Raw genomic sequence first — 22,033 nt, forward strand, 5'->3', positions numbered from 1 at the left:
ATCAGGGAAAACCTGGTGGGTTCTTGAAGAAATGTGATAATTTAGTGACTTATTAGACCAGCCGCCAAAGTTAGACTGACCTGGGGCTTCACGAGCAGAAAGATTGTATTTTTGTGTATTTGCTCTGTGGAGTATTGAACCCAAGTCTTCACACATGCTAGGTGAGTGCTTCTACTGATATGGTACAGGTGCACATATCCCTAGTCCCCATCTCGGTTACTATACAGTTCACTTATTCTGGATCACTGGGCCCTAGGATGCCATGATGTTTGGAGCAGCATCTGGATTAACAGAAGGGGAAGGACCAGGGGACTGCTCTAGCACTTAGTGAAAGACACCGGGCCAGCCTAGATAAAGAAGAGTGCAGCGAGAGACACAAGCTGTGAGTTCATAAGGAAGGCAGGCACTTTGGTATTATTTAAATTAAAAGTAACCTTTTAACCTAGGGGTGTAGCTCAGTCTGTAGAGTGCTTGCCTAGCATACATGAAGCCTTGGGTTTGGTCTCCAGCAAGTCTTAAAGCTGGACATTTCAGCACATGGAAGATGACGGCAGGCAGAAGTTACCCTTAGCTACTTAGCAAATTTGAGGTCAGCCTGAACTACATGAGACCCTGTCTCAGGGTGGGCGAGGGGACTTTCTAATAGTTAAGAGTTTCTCAGGAGAAGAGAGTGAGCTCCCTGTTAGGCTGACAGTACAGGACAATCTCTCTGTGAAAGATGGCAAATGCCAAACCTTGTTCTCTGAGCCTGAGTCCAGCCCTTATTCAAGGTAAACCCCAGGTCCCTGAGGTGCCTATAGACACCAAGTCAACCAAGAAGTTGGCTGAGGGTGGCGCTGGCCCTTGTTAGAAAATGAGACCAAATGTAGGTTTGGAAGGACTAGTCAGGGGCAAGTGTCTCTCTCTGACTTTTCTTTTCCTTTCTGATTTTTGTTTTGTTTTGTTTTTCAAGACAGGGTCTCTCTGTGTAGCCCTGGCTGTCCTGGAACTCACTTTGTAGACCAGGCTGGCCTCGAACTCAGAAATCTGCCTGCCTCTGCCTCCCGAGTGCTGGGATTAAAGGCGTGTGCCACCACGCCCGGCTTTCTGATTTATTTTTTATGTGTGTGAGTGTCTCACTTGCAAGTATGTGTGTGTACCACATAAGTTCCTAGTGCTGAACTCAGATAGTGGTTTCTATGGATGCCCTGGAAATGCTAAAGATGGTTGTGAGCCAATGAGTGCTGCAAATGAAACTCATGTCCTCAGCAGGAGAAAAAAATGATCTTCACCACTGAGCCATCCTTTCAGCAATCCCCTCTGCTCCCCACGCTTTGTAAGGTAGCATCGACTGATTCTCTATCTTAAGCTACCCCAGGCCCCAGCCAACAGCTGATGACCTACATTCCAGAAGGCAAAACAAGAAAAATGTTAGAAAGGTCGATGTTGTGTCAGCACCAAGTGGGTGTGGCGTAGAGATCGGAAGAATACTGTAGAATCTAGTGGGATAGGGACCAAAGAGGTTGTCCTAGTTAGGGTCAATACTGCTGTGTGGAAACACAGTGACCAAAGGGGTTTATTTGGTGCACTCTTCATCCAGTGAAGGAAGTCAGGCCAGGCACCCAGAGAGAACAGAACTCAGAGAAATGAGCTGATGCAGAGCCCATGAAGGAGTGCTGCTTCTGGGCTTGCTCAGAACTGCCTTCTGGCCTCACCTACCCTGGCCTGGGCCCTCCCACAACAATCAGTAAGAAAACAGGTTTTCCTGCAGCCTGATCCTATGGCAGCATCTTCTCAGTCGAGGTTCCCATCTGTTCAATGACCCTAGTTTGTGTCAAGTTGACATAAAACTATCTAGCACAGAAGAGGTCTTTCCTTCCGAGTTGGTGACCCCAACGTGGCCCCCAATGACACCACCACAATCCAAAGGCACTCGTCTGACCTCCTTATCTGGTCAGCAGTATCCAACCAGATATTCCTCTCGGGGGCATGGATCGTCTCCCTTCTCCACCGACCTCCACACGCTCCTTCCCACCCAAATCTCCTTTTTAACCAGAAGCCTCCTTCTGTTCCCTCACAAAGCAAACCTAGATGCTGAGAATTCCCTACAGGCACAGTCAACTCCGAAGCCGGAAAGACGTGCGTCTCTAGAGCGCGGAGGGGGCTGGGGGGTCAGATGTGTGAGAGATGGGTAATGGCAACACCCACCTCACCAGCACTTTGTGAGCATTAAGTTAATGCACTAAGACATCGACAAAAACACTTGACAAATAGCAGTCAATCAAAGTGGACCGACTCGCTCTGGAATCTGAGGAGGTCGGCCTTCTTGCTCCTCAGTCACTCTGGTCCGGGGTCGGAGCTCCGCGGAGCGCACAGACCAGGAAGCTCTGGTCCGAGGGGGCGAGTCCAGCCACGCCCCTCTGCGTCCCGTCTGGGCTGGCCCCACCCCGAAGCCGGACAGGCTTGCGGGGCCCCTTTAAGGCAGCGAGCTGGCCGGCTGGAACGAGTTTCGCCCCCTCCGACGCCGCCGAGGTAGCGGCTTCACCTTTAAGGCGGCGCGGGGACTGCTGGGAAGGCCGGCGGGATGGAGGCAGAGAGACGAGCTCACGGTCGAGGATCCGGGTGAAGCGGGACAGGAGCCGGAGCCGGAGCCGGAGCCCGGCCAAAGCAGAAGGTGCAGGTCGGCGCCGGCCGGTTGGGCCGGGAGACCCAGTCAGGCCGGACGGTGAGGAGCGGTTGCAGGTCGGCCTAGAGGAGGAGTCGTCGTGGTCGTGGGCGCGGCCTGTGGGAGGACCCGACCGGCCCGCGGGGAGGGGGCGCGGTCCCGGGCTGGGGCTGGGAATCCGGCCTTTTCTAGGGAGGGTCTGCGGGCGTTCGGCCAGCCTGCGGGAGGGGTCGTTGTGGGCGCGGCCTGAAGAGACCTGTCCCGAAACTAAAGACCGCAGCCTCCCCGGAGCGCCGGGGGCGGGGACGGGGTGGCGGGGCTCGGTCGGCCCTGGGGGAGGGGCTCGTGGTTCCGCTTGCCCTGGGAAAGGGGCTGTCGCCAGGGCTGAGACCCAGTTGCCCGGAGAGCCTGTGGCGTCTGACCTGGGGACGCCTTGCAATGCCCTAGTGCTCTGTGTACCGATTAGGACAGTTCCGAATAACCCTCGAGGATGGGCTTTAGATCAACTGGCCTGAGCCGGTGGTCTGGGGCGGAATCGGGGTCCAGCCTCACTTCAGTCACACCGCATTGCGTCTCCCTAGGCTAGACGAGCCTGGCGCGCCCCCTGTAGGCGCGGTGCTGGCACGGCGAGGACTGCGGGCTGAGGGATCTGGACACCCATAGGGACCTAGGCGTCCGGGGACCTCCCGGTGTTTACCTAACTTGGGGTGGACGGCGGTGTGGCCCTAGGCCCGGCGTCCGCCTGCCCCACCCCTTGCCTCCACAGACGGCACGACCATGGCCACGATGGTGCTTCCTCGAGAGGAGAAGCTGAGTCAGGACGAGATAGTGCTGGGCACCAAGGCGGTGATCCAGGGTTTAGAGACCCTGAGAGGGGAGCATCGTGCCCTGCTAGCTCCCCTAGCTTCTCATGAAGCAGGCGAGGCCGAGCCGGGCTCACAGGAGCGCTGCCTCCTCCTGCGCCGCTCCCTGGAGGCCATCGAGCTGGGGCTTGGGGAGGCTCAGGTAGGTCAGTGTTGGGGCTATGGTGGAAGATTACCGGAAGGGCCCTGGTCATGTAGGAACACCCTCAGCAAGGAAACACAAGTCTTTCAGAGCGTCACGTTAGGACAATAAGTAACGTTCAATGAATACACTTTGGAAATGCCAGTCCTGCGCCCTGCCCCAACGGGCACCCTTACCTCACACAGAGCTATGCCATTCAGGCCTCATTCTACCTAACAGACTGGGATGACAGAAGAAAGCAGAAATACTTTAGTAACCTTCTCTCACAATACAATTATGCATGAATTCATTAAGTCCTATAGCTTCTCACTTACTGTGTGCCGGGCTACAGTGCGTTAATGCTCAGGATGCAGATTGAATGCAGACAAGGTCTGTGTCCTCCCTGGGCATGGTGTTTGCAATCCCAGCTCTTGAGAGGTGAAGGCAGTAGGATCCCACGCTCCAGGCTAGCTTGGGTCAGTCACATGGTAAGATCCTGGCTCCCCTTACTGTCCCCTCCAAAACAAAATAAGATGACCCCTCCCCAGTACAACAGGAGAAGAGAAAAACACACACATATTCAACTAGTTACTTGAAACAAATTGTGATCAGTGCTCCAGGGACAGCAAGATCTTGTGACAGTTTGTAGAAGGGAGTCTTGTCTATTGATCAGGCAAGGCTTCTCTGAGATGACTTTAGCTCAAGGACTGGCCTCCAGAGAGGCAACTAGAGGACAGCTGCATGTGTAAAGACCGAGGTAGGAGAGGTCGTGTACTTGAAGCGAGACAAGAATGGTGTACCTCGAACTTACGGAGAGGGTGAGAGGGACACTAAAGGCTGTGAGGAAGCAGAAGACAGAATATGTCCAGGCCATCAGGTGGCCTGTGGAAGGGTCTAACAAGCAGAAGATGTCTGACTTAGCTTCTGAAATCTCTCTGGGAGCTATGGAGAGTTAACCTTAGTAGACCAAGGATGGACTCTTGGAACAAGTGACAAGGAAGCCACTGCTAGGCTTCAAATAGAAGGGAGTTTGAATTAGAGGGGTAGCCATGGAGACACCAGTTCTAGATTTGTGGGGGGGCGGGGGGCAGCACAACTCCTGGATGTTTGTGCTTTTAGCAAGTTTCAGGATGAAAGACTGTTCAGGTCCCCATATACTGGGCTGTTGGATAGAGAAGGGTTTTGTTCTCTGTGGTTCTTGGCCAACCCACTGCCTGGATCCAGAAATTCTGGGGCGCTTGTATTGTCTTGATTTCTTTGTCCTTAAAATAGCAAGCAAGGCATGGCAGTTCTTGGGAAGCAGAGGCAAGTAGATTTCTAAATTCAAGGCTAGCCTTATCTACAGTGAGTTCCAGGACAGAAAAATCCTGTCTCAAAAACCCAAACCAAGCTGGGCGTGGTGGCGCACGCCTTTAATCCCTGTACGGGAGGCAGAGGCAGGCAGATTTCTGAGTTCCAGGCCAACCTGGTCTACAAAGTCTACAAAGTGAGTTCCTGTCCGCCACCCTTCAGGGTTCTTTGAACAATCGCTAGCCCTCGACAGGAAGCAGTAATATATTGGTGATAGCTACAGTGGGTAGAGTGTAACCAAAGGGGAACAAAGGGAGAGTCTGAGAGCTCAGATTCCACAGAGAAACCCTGTCTCAAAAACAAACAAAAAAAACCCCAAACCAACATGTCCCCCCACCCTCCCACAAACATAGTGATCATGCCATCTACTGTATGTACTTCCAGGTTGTTTGAGGACTTGTTTTGTTTTTGAGACGGTCTCTACATAACCCTGGCTGTCCTGGAACTTACTATGTAGATCAAGCTGGCTCTGAACTCACAGAGATCCACCTGCCTCTGCCTCTGCCTCTCTGCCTCTCTCTCTCTGCCTCTCTGCCTCTCTGCCTCTCTGCCTCTCTGCCTCTCTGCCTCTGCCTCCTAAGTGCTGGAACAAAGCATGTGCCATTTGGACTTTTTTTTTTTTTTTTAAGCTTAGTGGTTATAAAAACACCTATCCCTTGAAATGTTTTCAAATATCCAAGTAGAGTGGCCCACACCTTTAATTCCAGCACTCTAGAGGCAAAGGTAGGTGAATACCTGAGTTCGAGGCCAGCCTAGTCTACAGAACAAGTTCCAAGACAGCCAGGGCTACATAAAGAAAACTTGTCTTTAAAAAAAATGAAAAAATAGCCAGGCAGTGGTGGTGCACGCCTTTAATCCCAGCACTTGGCAGGCAGAGTTCTGAGTTCAAGGCCAGCCTGGTCTACAGAGTGAGTTCCAGGACAGCCAGGGCTACACAGAGAAACCCTGTCTTCAAAAACCAAAAAAAAAAAAGAAGAAGAAGAAGAAGAAGAAAAAATAAAAAACATTTGCTAACTAAGTAGAAAATGCAGGGTCCTGGACTCCAACCTTCTGGAGAGGCAATGTGTTACCCCTCAGTTACCTCCTCTCTTCACTGTCAGTTACAGAGATGGTTCTGCAGGGTTCACCAGGCTGCAGGTCTTTCACAGATAGGGAGCAGAGTGTCATAGAGGTTACAGGCAGTGGAGATAGAGCATGGAGAAGGCATGACTGAAAAGAGGCAGAGATCCTGGTCCGAGAAGCATGGATAGGAACATATAGCCTATACCAAGGCGCAGGACTAACGGACGCCTGGTGAGTCAGGAAGGCGCCAGATGTTAAAAGAGCTGGGTGTTGGGACTAAGGCCAGTGCAGCCCTTTCCACCCTTTAGGGACTTAGGACACATGCTGCTTCCCTTCCCTTCAGCAGGCAGACAGGGCTGTGGACCCTTAGCAGATTAGGGTGAGGTCTCTTTGTGTCCTGTCAGCCACCCTTCAGGGTTCTTTGAACAATCACTAGCCCTAGACAGGAAGCAGGAATATATTGGTGATAGCTACAGTGGGTAGAGTGTAACCAAAGGGGAACAAAGGGAGAGTCTGAGAGCTCAGATCCTACAGGATCTTGACCGGCAAAATTACCAAACCTACTCTTGGGTCTGAGCTCTAGATGGAGGTCTGTGGTCCTGGGAAAGGGAGAACTTAGGCCTGACAACTACTTAGCCAGGGCCCAGCCCTTCACTGGCCCCCAGGTGACTGAGGCAGTGGTTATAGGCAAAGTGATGGCTAGGATTCTGACCTTGGTCTGGCTGGCCGCACAGGTGATCCTGGCATTATCAAGCCATCTGGGGGCTGTGGAGTCAGAGAAGCAGAAGCTGCGGGCTCAGGTGCGGCGCCTGGTACAAGAGAACCAGTGGTTGCGTGAGGAGCTGGCAGGGACACAGCAGAAGCTGCAGCGCAGTGAACAGGCGGTGGCTCAGCTGGAGGAAGAGAAGCAGCACCTGCTATTCATGAGTCAGATCCGAAAGCTGGATGAGGATGCTTCCCCAAATGTGAGCCCCAGCTGGCCAGCATCCAGTCCCCACATGCCTGCTGATACCTATGCTACTGTGGCTGACAGTCATCCCTGTCTTCCTTTCCAGGAGGAGAAGGGTGATGTCCCCAAAGACTCCCTGGATGACCTGTTTCCCAATGAAGATGAACAGAGCCCAGGTATAAAAGGGCAGTTAGCTCTGAGTTGAGGGAAGGGTCCTTTAAGTCCTGTCGGTCATAAGAGGTGGGTATTAGTGGGACCCATGCTCTTTTTTGCCTTATTTCTAATCACAATGTCCTAGCATGTTAGGGTTTAAAAGGCAAGTCTTGGCCAGGCAGTGGTAACACATGCTTTTAATCTCAGCATTGGAGAGGCAGAAGCAGGTGGATCTTTGGTGAGTTGGATGCCATCCAGGGCAGCCAGAGCTGTTACACTGAGAAACTCTGTCTCAAAAAAGAAAAAAAAAAAAAAAACAAACAAAACAAAACAAAATCCAAAGGGCAGGTTCAGGTCTTCCCTGCTGCATCCCTGAGCTCTATGGAGAGCACATGGCAAGCTTAGTAGGTCTGGAGGAGCTGAGCCTGGCGCAACAGTCAGTTACTTTCTGGGCCTCTTTAGACAGAAAAATCATGTAGGACCTTGCTGAGCTGGACCAAAATGTTTCTCTTAAAATGTAGATGCAGATGAGATGAGGGGTAGGACTCACTCCTCGTGCAATAACTAACTTACTCTGTAAGTTCAGAAGCTGAGGCAGATTGGTGGCTTGCCTAGGTACACAAGAGCAAAAGGTAGAGTTGGCATATGCCAGCTTAGCTCAGAAAGGAGAAGGCACATCTGACTTCCTTCCCTTGGCCCTGTAGCCCCCAGCCCTGGAGGAGGAGATGTAGCTGCACAGCATGGGGGCTATGAGATCCCAGCCCGGCTACGAACCCTCCACAACCTGGTCATCCAGTACGCTTCCCAAGGCCGCTATGAGGTGGCCGTGCCCCTCTGCAAGCAGGCGCTAGAGGATTTGGAGAAGACATCAGGCCATGACCACCCTGATGTGGCTACCATGCTGAACATCCTGGCACTGGTTTATCGGTAAGGGCCCCCTGGCTGTGTGGGCATACCTGCATCCTTCCATATGAGTGTCTCAGGGACAGTTGAGCAGTACAGAAAGATGAACATGCCTCTGTAAAGCTGGCCTCCAACTGGAAATACACCTGTCAGAGTTTTAATAAAAGGTTGGGCCAGGCAGTGATAGCATACACCTTTAATCCCGGCACTTGGGGAGGCAGAGGCAGGCGGATTTCTGAGTTCGAGGCCAGCCTGGTCTACAGAGTGAGTTCCAGGACAGCCTCGGCTATACAGAGACACCCTGTCTCGAAAAACCAAAAAATAAAAAAAAGTGTTAGAAGCCAGGTGTGGTGGTTCACACTATAAGCACTTAGGAAGTGGAAGCGAGACAGTTGGGAATTGGTTTTATACCTAATTCAAGGCTAACTTGGGATACATGAAACCCTGGGAAGAGAGGAAAAGGACAAGCAAGGGAAGACAGGTGGGGTGGAAAGTTGGCCCAGAACTCATGATGGATGAAAGGGTTTCTGTGGCAGAGCCAATGTGACCGTGAGCCAGTGCACTGGGGCTCACTTAAAGGTGAGTTACTCAGGGAGCTGTGGTAAACTGCCTAATGTCCTCAGAGTTCTCAAGGGTCGGACTGCCCAGGCCTCCCATGCTCTGAGTTGCACTCCTATCGTGTCCACTCATCAGTGACCCCAGGAGGAGTGCCTGCAGGGACTACGGGCCCCTGGGGGCAGGCATCGGGCTGGAGGACATTCCTGAATGTCCTGCCTGCTCCCAGGGACCAGAATAAGTACAAGGACGCTGCTCACCTGCTCAATGATGCCCTGGCTATCCGGGAAAAGACACTGGGCAAGGACCACCCAGCTGTGAGTAAGAATTAGACTAAGTGTTCCTCTCCGATCCTCACAAGTTCCAGATCCCTCTGCCTGTTAGGGCCCTGAGTGAAGACACCTCCATTCTCCTACACCCAGGTGGCTGCGACCCTCAACAATCTGGCTGTTCTGTATGGCAAACGGGGCAAGTACAAAGAGGCTGAGCCACTGTGCAAGAGAGCACTGGAGATCCGGGAGAAGGTGGGAGCAGGCAGGGCCAAGAGTGCTGGGCAGACAGTAGAATCTGGGCAACTCTGAACACAGCCACTGACTCTTACCAGGTCCTGGGCAAGTTTCACCCAGATGTGGCCAAGCAGCTCAGCAACCTGGCTTTGCTGTGCCAGAACCAGGGCAAAGCTGAGGAGGTGGAATACTACTACCGGAGAGCCCTGGAGATCTATGCCACACGCCTTGGTCCTGATGACCCCAATGTGGCGAAGACCAAGAACAACCTGGTACTCTGAGGCTGGGCGGGAGGCTGGAAAGGAAGGAGGCAGGGAGGGAGAGGGCTGATGTCCAGGAGGAAGGAGGAGGGAAACTAAGCTCCCTGCAGGCTGCTTACCCACTCTTTTTGCCATCCAGGCTTCCTGCTACCTGAAACAGGGCAAGTACCAGGATGCAGAGATCCTGTACAAGGAGATCCTTACCCGTGCGCACGAGAAGGAGTTTGGCTCAGTCAATGGTGAGTCCATAGTTGCTATGTACCTCCAGTTCATTTAACACAGGCTTACTCAGCCAGGAGTGCCCAGGACAGTACTTGGCCTTGCAAGCCATCCTGTCTAGAGTTTGGCAGAAGCCCAGACTCACCTGCAGGAACCCATCCACCCAGTTCAATGCCCTGGCCAGACAAATTGGCAAACCCCCTGTTCAGTCAGTCTTTTTCTCTCTGTCTCTATGTCTGTCTCTGTTTCTGTCTCTATCTGAGACAAGGTCTGACTATGTAGCCCTGGCTGTCCTGGAACTTACTATGTAGACCAGGCTGGCCTCAAACTCACAGAGATCTGCCTGCCTCTGCCAATGAGTACTGGGATTAAAGGTGTCTATCAGTACACCCAGTCTCCTCTTTCTCTACATGACAATTTCCGTTCACTTTGAGGGCTGGCCCGAGTGTCTTTTCTTCCCCGGAACAACCTTCTGGCCATTTCCTGATCCCCATTCCTCACCCTGGCCCATCATTCAGGCCCATCACCAGTCTCTAGTGTAAGATGTATAAGGGCCTTCCCCATTACTCCTGTTCCACCTCATTTATAGCCTCTTTTTTTTTTTTTTTTTTTTTTTTTTTTGGCTTTTCTAGACAGGGTTTCTCTGTATAGCTCTGGCTGTCCTGGAACTCACTTTGTAGACCAGGCTGGCCTCGAACTCAGAAATCTGCCTGCCTCCATTTATAGCCTCTTACTACAGATGTAGCTGGTTCATCTGGGTCCAGAGGAGGGCCAGTGATGTTCTGGGCTTGCCTCTTGTTCTTCTATTCAACAAAGCCCAGTTTGGGTCATTCCTATATAGCCCTGACATTACTCCCATGTGCAGCCCGATTGGAGAGATCTGTGTGGCAGGCAGGTGACATTCCTTCCCTTCTAGGAGAGAACAAGCCCATCTGGATGCACGCAGAGGAGCGCGAGGAGAGCAAGGTGGGCCACTGTGGGCAGCTGGCAAGTGTAGGGCGGCTCTGAGGCTGGGATGGAAGGAGCCTAGCTTACTCCCGGCTCTCAACTGACTGGTCTCTCCCTCAGGATAAGCGCCGGGACAGCGCCCCCTATGGGGAGTATGGCAGCTGGTACAAAGCCTGTAAAGTTGACAGGTGAGGGCTGATGGGCCTGGGGCAGGAGGAGAATGAGTACCAGGGAAGTAGCATCCTTGGTGAGTGAGACCCAACCTCAGAGTGTCCTCTCACTCCTGTGGCGCCTCTCTTGTGCTAGCTCACCTCTCAAGGCCCTGACCCAAAAACACTATCTGCACCGCGACAGTTTGGCCTACTCACTCCAGGGTCCCCAGCTTCTGATCCTGGTGGCAGCGTCCTAGAAGAACTCTAGGGCTAGGCCAGGTTTCTAGCCCTAGAGTGGCTCTTTGAGAATGGGAGAGACCAGTGGGCTCCATAGGGTCAGACAAATAGGGAAAGCCAGATTCTGCATGGCCTGTCTGGTCCCCAGAGCCCCATGTGGTCTTTTGCCAGATAAAGAGTTTGAGACTTCCCTAATATCTGTCCACAGTCCCACAGTCAACACCACTCTGCGAAGCTTGGGTGCCCTGTACCGGCGCCAGGGCAAGCTGGAAGCTGCACACACACTGGAAGACTGTGCCAGCCGCAGCCGCAAACAGGTAGGGCTTTCATGGTGGAGGAGGATAAGTAGAGACCCATGAGACCTGTGCTTCAGGCAGGTCTGATGCTTCCTGACCCCTTCAGGGCCTGGATCCTGCCAGCCAGACCAAGGTGGTAGAACTGTTAAAAGATGGCAGTGGTGGACGAGGACACCGCCGTGGCAGCAGAGATGTGGCCGGGGGTGCTGGGCCTCAGTCTGAGTCAGACCTGGAGGAGTCGGGGCCTGCAGCTGAGTGGAGTGGGGTGAGTGTGGAGGCTGAGGTAGGTTGTAAGACTACAAAGCAGGGCCTAGAGACAGTTCTTCCCACAGGACGGCAGCGGCTCTCTGCGGCGCAGTGGCTCCTTTGGGAAGCTCCGGGATGCCCTGAGACGCAGCAGTGAGATGCTGGTGAGGAAGCTGCAGGGAGGGGGCCCACAGGAGCCCCCTAACTCTAGGTGAGCTGCTGACCCTGCCATCCTTCTCGGGAAACACTGTCACCAGATCTGCTTTATCGTGCCCTCCATCCCAGACCCAACCTGGTGTCCCTTTATCATCTCACCTAATAGTAACAAATCCTGGCCCTCCTTTTTCTCAGGATGAAGAGGGCCAGCTCTCTCAACTTCCTTAACAAGAGTGTGGAAGAGCCAGTCCAGGTAAGAATGGAGGGCACCTGGTACTAGGCAGCCTAGACCCAGGCCTCTGGGCCCTGTTTTTTCTGTGTATGACCCCACCCAACTTCCCCTGGTGAGTCTTTAGCCAGCAACTGCTCTGGTTTCAGGCATGCTTTGGGCAGGAGTAGATTGGTAGAAACAAGTGGAGGGAGAGGTCAGATAAAGGGAAAACCCTTGCCTTGGGGCAGAGATAGTCAACCAGTTCCCACTTGAAGCTCTCAGGCCCAGTTGTGAGCTAAACTTTAACTTTGGCCAGTCTTAGACTGGCTGGCTGTATTTGCACAGGGCACCTAGTTTGGCCCTTTCATCGTCCCTTCCTCTTCTGGAGTGCTGCATGCCCCTCCCCGCCCGCCCCTTCACTCCCACAGTTGAGGACTAAGCTGCATCCTCTGCCCACAGCCTGGAGGCACGGGTCTTTCTGACAGCCGCACTTTGAGCTCCAGCTCCATGGACCTCTCCCGAAGAAGCTCCCTGGTGGGCTAAAGCCGAAGGGGCAGCGGTCTCCAGAGCCTCCACCTGACATGGTCCCTTCCCCCAGCCCTGCGCATGGGCCTGCTGCTTGTCCTGCCTGCCCCTCCCAAGGACCCCTGTCTTTTCTGTTCAATCTCAGGGTAACTTCCTCCCTTGTCAGCTCAGCCATGGCCCTGGAGGACGGGCCTCCGGCTCCAGCTCTGCTCCTTATTTATTCTTCCAGCAGGGGGCCTCTCTTCCCTGAGTTCAGGGCCTGTGGGAGTGGTGGCCTGTCTACCCAGCCCCAAAGCCAAGAACACTAAGTACTTGCTGTCCCCTCAGCACCTTTGCCCTCCACTCCCGGCCGTTGCTTCTGTATATAGAGAAATAAGTTATTGGCCGTGTGTCATCCTCTCAGCCCTCCTCCCAGTCCACGGTATTCCCGGGCCACCACCTGCCTCTCTCTTATCCAGTGGTACCGCCCAGGCCTTAAATCACCCCGTTCCCAGTGGTGGTATCTCCCAAGCTTCAAGTTCTGGTACCAGAGCCTTCCAAAAGGGTCCCTAGACCTCTTCGTCTGGTCTCGGAGGGTTTAGTTCCACTCCACCTTGCAAATGCCCGGGCCCTCACACCACAGGGCCCTGTGCTGCTTCCGGGGACTTAATGCACTGTCCTTCCCCCCCCCCCCCCCCCCGCCCCCAGACCCCACCCCCGCCCAGGCATGGCCTGACCCCACCCTGGGCACAGCCCATTGAGCCATCCTGCCACGCCATCCTTGCCTCAGCTTCTGATGTCCCCCTCTCTCCCACACAGTAGGAGGGGCTACCCCATTTGTTGGGTAAGGCAGTCACTATTTTCAGATGTTGCTGTAGAAATAAAGATGATTTGAATCTGAACCGGGCTTGTTTTGAGGAGTCCCAGAGCCCCTGAGCATCCCTTGAGTCGGGTGGAATCGGGAGAAGCTGCGGGAGTGGGGGATACAGGATACACACGCACATCATTCCCTGCCCTCGAGACTGGAACTAATACTCTGCCATTATCCTGAACTGTTTGGGGGGATGCTACAGATTTTGGGGTTGCACCTAACACATGCCCTTATGGGGTTCTAGACAATTCCGTCTGTTATGACTTCTTAATACGTTCTTGGACTGAGTTTCCTGAGATGGTTTTTCATAAATGTAATACTAGTGATCGTATAATCTTGGTACTAAGGCTGCAGTGTCCATTCCACGAAGAACACTGAATACGTCAACATTTTCTGGCCCTAAATACGCTACACCTTCTAGTTTCAATCTGTGAACCGAGAGGGTAAAAGTGGCTGCCCACCTCAGAGGCGAAGTATACCTACCTACCCCGGTACTAAACAAGATCCAGACCTACAGATTAGGTAGCCCAACGAAGATTTTTTGTAGCTGGGTCGGTTCGGTGATTGGGAAGACTACAGACCCCAGAAGGCTGTTCGCGGGTAGCTTCTGGAGTGCACGGCCGCTCCGTTCCCTGGGTTGCGCCTGCGCAGCAGTGGCAAGTCGAATATCCATGGAAACTACAGGTTCCGCAAGGCAGCGCGGCGCAACCCGAGTCGGAAGGATTTGCGCCTGCGCGGCGCGGGCGGGGCCTCTAGGGCGGAGCGGCAACCATCTTGGAACGGGAGGCGGAGCAGAGCCGACTGGGAGCGACCGAGCGGGCCACCGCTGCCGCCATGAACCCCGAATAGTGAGTGAGCCCCGCCCGCGCCGTGCGGCGCAGCCTCGATCCTGTCTATGGGGCTATATGCTTGCCGAAGTTGTCTGGCCTTGGTCAGAACTGCGCGGCGCCCCCACATCCGGGTCCCTCTTCCGCTGACCCCCCCCTTACATCCGGGTCCTGCCCCTCCTCCCGGGATCCCCAGGACCCCGGCTCAACACCCCGAGTTCTGCAGCCCGGGGCCGGGGATGCAGCCTGAAGGGCAGCACTTGGAGCCCGCAGCACCAGCCCTCACAGGCCTTTTTGGTTAGGTGACCGTGCGGATTTGGTCTTCCTGAGCTTCAAGTTTCCCACCTACAGCTTGACCAAGGGCAGGCGGTTTGGAGCCCATCGCTATAGTTTCTGATCTCCACAGTCGAGTACTTTCAGTTGGGCTGTGAACCTCTCTGCCTTTGCCTTTCTTCTGGAGCCTCGGTCTCGGGGCTGGCCCAGAAGCTAACCAGACAAGAGGGGACCCCTAAGTCCCTGTTTGATTCACATCCCCTGCAGATCCTTTCCTCCGAGGCTACCATTTGCCCTGCTTGGGTCGTGCTGTCATGGTGCTCCCGGCGGTCTGTTCTTTTCTGTCCTCTCACCTTTACTCGGGCCTTCAGTGCCACTGTCAGCTGGCTTCCCTCTCCTGTCACACTGCCAAAGAACTTTAGGTGAATGTGGAGTTTGCTTGCTCCCTTGGAGTGGAATTTTTATTTCTCAAACTCAAACCCTTTGGAGTAGATGGCCGGCATACAGTTTTGCACCCATGTTATCTTCTTCCCCGTCTCCACTTCCTTTTTCTTCCCCAACTCGAGGCCTCAGATTTCCTTGAGGAGGATCGAACTCAGTAGTGGGCTTAGGAGGGGAAGCTACCGGCTGTTTCAAAGAGCTTGGAATCTGACGGGCCTGGTTTCCAGTCTCACAGTTTTCAACTGCTTAGGGCAAGTCAACCTCCCTTCTGTGACCTCTGGCTTCCTCGGTGGTTGGAAATAACACTCACCCACTTGTGTGCACTGCTGTGAGGATTTAGTAAAGGGTAATTTCAAGTGCTTCACACAGGGCCAGTTCCAGTTTAGTATTGACGGCTGCGTCCATAGCCACTTGTTCACTGCCTCCTGTTAGTGTGACTTCATCTCAGGCTCTTTCACATTTGTTTTTTGTTTTGTTTTGGATTTTTCAGAAAGGGTTTCTCTGCAGCCCTGGCTGTCCTGAAACTCACTCTGTAGACCAGGTTGGCCTAGGACTCAGAATTCTGTCTGCCTCTGCCAAGAGGCATGTACAGTCCTCCCCTCACCACACACACACACACACACACACACACACTCACACACACTCACACACACTCACACACACTCATTCACCGCCTCCCATTCCAGCTTCATATTTATTTTGACTTTATGGGTCAGGCTTTCCCTTTTGGGTCCTAGGCTGGCATACTGTATGGCCTAATGTGAGTTTCTTAAATAGTTTCTACCAAATGGTACCACATATCTCTTAGCAAATTGTGCTAGCTTATTGGGGGCTGGTAAGGGTCAATTTTTTTTTTTACTTACTTTTGTTCCTTTTTCAGAACAGTAGAAGGCTCTAGTGAGCACCGTAGTAGACCAAGCAGAAGTCCGCCTTACAGTGCTGCTGTGCTTAGTGCAGGAAGGGACAGGGAAGGACTTCCTGCTTGCCTTCATTCCTTCCCATCTTCTCTCGCCAGTGACTACCTGTTTAAGCTGCTTTTGATTGGTGACTCCGGCGTGGGCAAGTCGTGCCTGCTCCTGCGGTTTGCTGTGAGTAAGAAGCAGCCCTGTATTATCCACTTGGGGTTCTGGCTGGCCAATGGGAGGAAGAAGGGGCAACTCAGAACACAGTGTAATTGCAAGTCCTAAGAACCAAGAGTGAGGTTGCTGGAGCTGCCACAGCGAGGGCCCAGGCCTTCCTTGCAAGTTGGGGAGTTTAGAACCTCACTTGGCACAATGAGGAGCACAGCAGGGCAGGGACCTGTCTGTCTGCTCAGTCCGTTTCACCAGCCACAACCTTTCAGGATGACACATACACAGAGAGCTACATCAGCACCATTGGTGTGGATTTCAAGATTCGAACCATTGAGCTGGACGGCAAAACCATCAAACTGCAGATTGTGAGTATGACTCCTCCAGCCCTCAGGCAAAAGTGGGTTCCTCGGGGTGGGAGTTCTCCCGTGGCTGACCTACCCTTTTCCTCCTCACTCGTAGTGGGACACGGCTGGTCAGGAGCGGTTCAGGACCATCACTTCCAGCTACTATCGGGGGGCTCATGGCATCATTGTGGTGTATGACGTCACTGACCAGGTACTGCTTGCAGCCTTGCCTCCTTAGCCTTGAGTTTTGATTCTTGCTGCTTTTCCTGTTTTCATTTTCCTTAAGCTTTCTAGAAGGGAGACACTATATTGAATTGCTCCATGAAAGGAAGGGGATACTACCAAACCCTGTCATGGAGTCTTGATAGAACCAGGCTTCATGGCTCCTGCCACCTTATTCTAGACTTTCTAGACTACCATGTTTGGTGGCAGTTAATCAGCTGGTTGGTTGCTCTTGGTTCCATGCTTCCTGTCTGCAGATTCGAGGAGCAGTTGGAAGGCTTTAGACAACACGTGAAGGAGTCCGGTGTAAGCAGGAATTCTGAAATCCTGTATCTGCGGTGGTGGCTTCAGTCACGTGTCACACTGGCAGCAGCCAACAATTGTCCTGAGTGTGGCTTACAGCTTACAGACACTGTAGCCTTTAGATTTCCTTGGTTGTTTACCCCATTAAATGTGAGTTTCACTCTGTTACCAGCCTGTCCCAAATCCCTCAGCTTAAGTGGTCCTTCTGCCTTAGCCTCCCTAGTAGCTGAGGTCCTGGGCAGCCACCACTGTGCCTAGCTTCTAATTGGTTGTTTGCTTGTTTGTTTGTTGTTGTTGTTGTTTTGTTTTGGTTACTTTGAGACAGGGTTTCTCTATGTAGCCTTGGGTGTCCCGGAACTCAATCCGTATAGACCAGGCTGGCCTCAAACTCAGAAACCCGCCTGCCTCTGCCTCCCAAGTACAGGTGTGCACCACCACTGCCTGGCTATATAACTGTCTTTTGATGCTCATGAGCAGTCCCTCATGTTCCCATCTTAAAGATGGAGACATGGTTCAGGCTGGTGCAGTAACTTGCTAGGGCCTTCCATCTAGTTAGTAAAAAGCCTGGTCTCCTGAGCCATCGGCTTTGCTTTTCCTATTAAGTCTTGTTGCTTGCATCTCCCCAGGGATATGGAAGTGTGATCAGTCCCAGGCTGCGAGCCCAGAGACTGTGACACCCATGTCTTCACTTCCCAGCTCTTCTAAGCTGGGTGACCCAAGTGTCACTCAGAGGTCACCAAGACTTTAGTTACTACCAAAAAGCCCAATCACTTTCTCGCCGAATTGATTTCTTGCACTTGTTTTCTTCTCTTTCCTTGAAAATTTTTGTAGCTCCCCTGTCTCCCCCAACTAAGCATACACTCAGCCAGGGAGCTATACACCAACCCCTTTAGTTCTCTTTTTTTATTGACACACCTTTACTGCCCACTAACCCATAGTTTGAGCATCCTGACCGACTAAGCCTCTTCTATGGTTTGGGTTTTGTCTTGTGTTCTGGGATTCTTATGTCCTCTGGTTCCCAGCTCTCCGCTGCATTGTGCTGGCCCTCAGTGTCTGTAGTGGGAGCAATCCTGATGCTCTTCTTAGCCAGTGAATGAAATGTCAATGCCCTCGTGCTCTGCTTTGCTGTCTGTTGCCACAGTAAACACCAGGTGGGAGGAAACGGCTTGTCTCATCTCAGTCCGTCACCAAAGAAGCCAAGGCATGAATCCAAACAGGAGCCACAGAGAAAGGCGCCTCCTGCCTTGTTCCCCATAGGTTGCTCAGCATCCTTTCTTAGACTACCCAAGGCCACCTGTCCAAGGGTAACACTGTCCACAGTGAGCCCCCCCCCCATCAACCATCGATCAAGAAGATGCCCCATAAGTTCACAGGGCAGTCTGATGGAGCCATCCCTCAGTTTAGTTGTCCTCTTTGCAAATGTTTAGGTTTGTGTCAAGTTGAAAAGCACTGACTAGTACGGCATGCTTCTATATGAAGAAATTGTTTTCCAGAGGAATCAGTAACTTGCCTCTGGTATCCCAGAAAAGACAGAGCCCCTTCAGCTGCCTCTGTGGGCTCCACACCAGCTGTAGGATTCAGACTCCATTGCTCCACTCACCATCTTCCCAACCCACTTCCTGCATCCTCATTTTGTAACATAATCCTTGTTTTCCTGAGCAGAAAACTTGCCGTCTCCATAGTTAGTCTCCAGGCACCTCCGTCCTTCCCTCCTCACTTCATCTGTCCCTCATAATAATAGCAGTGATGAGGATAATAGCAGCTCTTGCTAATTGAGCGCTTGTTATGAGACAGGCCTGCTTCCATTCTCCTGCAGACAACAGTTCTGCTGGGAGGTGTTATCTGTACAAAAGAGGAAACTGACCCAGGTCACGTGACTAGATAGCTGAGGTCATGTAATGAATGACCAGGCTTAGGTGAGAGTCAAGGTTAAGTCCGTGCTCTTTCCTGCTGTGTCCCTGGTTTAGGGTTAGCAGATTAGCCCATCTGTTTCTTAGTTGCTCGGCATCTTATTGGTCTGCTCTGGTCCTGCCCAGGCGCTTTCCAGAACACAGGTGTGACCCTATAGTCTTCATCTAAGAAAACCCCACTAGCTCACAATTGTGCTAAGTTCATCTAGGCAGAGCTCTGTCCTGACCAATTCCTCCCAACCTGCAGTCTGCTCTTCTCCCACTTCCCAAAGACACCACAACCACACCCTCTCATTCTAGCATATGCTGTGTCCTCAGTGGGTAGCTTTTAGTTGAGTCCATACTTGCCTGCTAGGGTCGGCTGTTGCTTCCTAGGCAGTAGTCGTCCTGGGGCCGCCTGGCGCTGGCTTTTTATCCCATCTTGTCATGTGTACTGGTCTGTTTCTCTATGGTCCCCAGTACCCTAAGGCAGGTGTATGTTTGATGTCCCCTCCTTTCAGCATAGAGCCCAGCTTAGGACATGCCAGTGTGTATATTAGAACACAGTGTACTTGAAAGAAAGGAGGAGTTGGGGCGATGGCTCAGCAATAATAGTGCTTGCTCACTGCTCTTACAGAGGACCTAGGCTCCTGTTCCCAGCACTAACGTGGCAGCTCACAGATCTCTATCACTCCAGTTCCAGAGGAATGGACCCCTCTTCTGGCATCCAAGAGCATGAGCCACACGCACGGTGCACGCGTAGCCCATTTATAGACATTCCATCTTTTGTACAAGTTCCATGTCAAGCTGCTGGAGTTGGTGGTGTCAGAAGCGGGTGAACCTATCTCCTTCACCAACCAGGGCCGCCACGAGAGGAACCTTTACCTCCCATGGGCTCCAAAGCTTCAAAATTTAAAGGCAGGAGATTATGTACTCAGTCGTGAAATGCCTGCCTTGGGGAAGTGTTGAAAAGGGGTTTTCTGTGTAGCTCTGGCTGTCCTAGAACTGACCAGGCTGGCAACTGAGAGCTTCACCAGCCTCTGCCTCCTGATGCTGGGAGTAAAGGCGTGCGCCACCATGCTTGCCTCCTTTTCATTATTTTTAATGACTTATTTTTATTTTATGTGCATTGGTGGTTTTGCCTTCAGGTGTGTCTGTGAGGGTGTCAGATCCCCTGGAATTGGAGCTACAGACAGTTGTAAGCTGCCGTGTGGGTACTGGGAGTTGAACCAGTGCTCTTAACCACTGGGCCATCTCTCCAAGCCCCCCTTTTCCTTACTTTTATTTTGAGAAGGTCTCATTGAGACCCTAGGCTGGTCTCAAACCTGTGGTCTTACTGCATCAGTCATGCCTGGTGTCACCTGCCTTTCTTCTGATGCCCTTGGCTTCCCAGGAGTGGGTTAGGGAGAAAGAACTGCAGGAAGCAGAAATGACTGTAGGTGCAGGCAGCTGTTGAGGTGATGGCCACTGGCAGGCGCTACTCCACTCTGCTTCTGGTTTTCAGGTTTCTGCATGGGAGAGAACTAGGGGAAAGCTAAACCTGGGGGTTTGGGGTGGGGGAGAGACTTTGTCAGAATCCCCATGCTTGGGGCCTACCTTTCAAAGGAGTCCTGTTCTCTAGACCTGGATTGGCCTGGGTGTGGGTGTGCAGTAACTTTGGACACTGTGCCTAGGAGTCCTACGCCAACGTGAAACAGTGGCTGCAGGAGATAGATCGCTACGCCAGTGAGAATGTCAATAAACTCCTGGTAGGCAACAAGAGTGACCTCACCACCAAGAAGGTCGTGGACAACACCACGGCCAAGGTGAGCAGGCCTGCCCTGGCTGTCAGGGGTCTGGGGCCCACATGCTTTCACCCTTTCTCTCCCTGCTCCCCTCTCTCTCTCTGCTTCCCTTGGCAGGAATTTGCAGACTCTCTGGGTGTCCCCTTCCTCGAGACAAGTGCCAAGAATGCCACCAATGTTGAGCAGGCATTCATGACAATGGCTGCAGAGATCAAAAAGCGGATGGGGCCAGGAGCAGCGTCTGGGGGTGAACGGCCTAACCTGAAGATCGACAGCACCCCTGTGAAGCCTGCTAGCGGTGGCTGCTGCTAGGAGGGGCACTTGGGGGAGGGCACCTTCTCCAGATGATGCCCCTGGAGCGGGCAGGAAGTGCCTCCCTCTCCTAGGGCATTTGAGTCTGTAGCTTTGGGGTGTCCTGGGCTCCCCATCTTCCTCTGGCCCATCTGCCTTCTGCTCTGAGTCCCAGTCCTGTCAGGGCCCCCGTGGAGGACATGCAGAACCTGTGGCTGGGGTGGTCACAGGGACTGCTCCGCTGCTGCCTCTGGGTACCTTGAAAAGATGCCCACCAAGCACCTTTCTTTGGAATGAGGGCTCCGCTGTCTGTCACTCACCCCCATGTATGCTGCACTGGGTTTCTCTTTCCTTTCTTCCCAAAAGCAAGGGCCTCCCTGCCTCTGCTGCCCCTGGGTGCAGGCAGTAGCCAGGGGATCCAGGGCCTTAGATCCAGGGTCCTGTATCGGACCTCAGGATAGGTGCCAGGGCTGCGAGAGCCCCATAGCCACCTTGTCCTCATCTCTGCCTCACTCCATCGCTCCCACACACAGCTTGAGCCGTCCAGCTGCGGTTAGGTCTTGAGCACATCTAGGGTAGGTGGGCGGATGGCTGCGCGCGGGGCCTGTGTCTCAAGCCGGGAGGGAGCCTGCTCCTGCCTCCCCCTGCCCTGCCTGAGCCAGGCCCATGTGCTGCCTGCCCACCGAGCCCCTTTGTCCCTGAGGAAAGCGGAGGCGGAAGGCCCACCTTGCCAAAGGCCGGGCACCAGCCTTAACCCTCACTCTGCCAGCACCACCTCCCTTTTCCGAGGCAGCACGTCTGGCTTGTTCTTCCTCCATTCCTCAGAGCCTGACAGGGCCAGACCTACTTCTCTGGGGAATGTGGGTGCAGCTTGGGGTTGTGGGACTCCCCCACCCAATTCAGAATCCTGGCCCCCACCCTCTGGCACAGCTTCCTGTAGAAAACCTTTGGTCTTTACCTAAGAAGCCATGTCCTTTGTGCTGTCTCTTGCCAGTCTCACCCTACAACCTGTCCTCCCCCTCCAGTGTGTATTTAAGTCCCTGGACTGCCCCTCTGGGAGGGAGCCTCTTCTCCCAGGTTCCCCTCTGGTGTCACATCAGGCATTTTGCAAGGAAAAGCCACTTGGGGGAAGATGGAAAAGGATGAAAAAATAAATTTCCACTGGCCCTTGGATGAGCCAAGGGTTTTTGCAAGGAAGCTGTGGTGACTGAGTGTGGTCTATGGTCTGAGTCAGCTTTGAGTTGCTGGCTGGAACTGGAGTCCAGAGTTTGGTGTGATGCATAGGGGGTCCTGGCTTGGACTGTATCTTAAGTTTGCTGGTAAAAGCCCTTGACCCACATACTGGGGCTGGGAAAGCCTGCTGTGCGGCTATGGGATGTC

General features: G+C 53.1%; 2 protein-coding genes and 1 pseudogene across 5 annotated transcripts; 2 read left to right on the forward strand and 1 right to left on the reverse strand.

The window, feature by feature from the left end:
* On the reverse strand, window positions 1–3,423 carry LOC147000199 (uncharacterized; annotated as a pseudogene).
* On the forward strand, window positions 2,473–13,021 carry Klc2 (kinesin light chain 2). Of its 4 annotated transcripts, none has more exons than XM_021151850.3 (16): window positions 2,473–2,704; window positions 3,374–3,649; window positions 6,775–7,005; window positions 7,096–7,165; window positions 7,847–8,069; window positions 8,830–8,917; window positions 9,023–9,124; window positions 9,205–9,378; window positions 9,506–9,605; window positions 10,502–10,551; window positions 10,654–10,721; window positions 11,131–11,239; window positions 11,325–11,483; window positions 11,551–11,675; window positions 11,816–11,873; window positions 12,291–13,021. In XM_021151850.3, the coding sequence occupies exons 2-16, from the start codon at window positions 3,422–3,424 to the stop codon at window positions 12,372–12,374; spliced, it is 1,869 nt and encodes a 622-aa protein (XP_021007509.1). In that variant the 5' UTR covers window positions 2,473–2,704; window positions 3,374–3,421; the 3' UTR covers window positions 12,375–13,021. The 4 variants fall into 4 exon arrangements, with proteins under 4 accessions (XP_021007509.1, XP_021007512.1, XP_021007510.1 ...); XM_021151853.3 differs by having other exon boundaries at window positions 2,521–2,704; window positions 3,411–3,649; XM_021151851.3 differs by having other exon boundaries at window positions 2,540–2,721; window positions 3,411–3,649.
* Window positions 13,022–13,927: 906 nt separating this feature from the next.
* Window positions 13,928–21,850, forward strand: Rab1b (RAB1B, member RAS oncogene family). The gene is made up of 6 exons (XM_021151997.3): window positions 13,928–14,054; window positions 15,763–15,835; window positions 16,090–16,185; window positions 16,280–16,375; window positions 20,252–20,383; window positions 20,480–21,850. Exons 1-6 carry the CDS (start codon window positions 14,041–14,043, stop codon window positions 20,672–20,674), a joined length of 606 nt encoding a protein of 201 aa, XP_021007656.1. The 5' UTR covers window positions 13,928–14,040; the 3' UTR covers window positions 20,675–21,850.
* Window positions 21,851–22,033: the final 183 nt, after the last annotated feature.

Source organism: Mus caroli, unplaced genomic scaffold (genome assembly GCF_978045245.1).
Source record: "Mus caroli unplaced genomic scaffold, Mus_caroli_1 scaffold_20, whole genome shotgun sequence".
Lineage (NCBI taxonomy): Eukaryota > Metazoa > Chordata > Mammalia > Rodentia > Muridae > Mus > Mus caroli.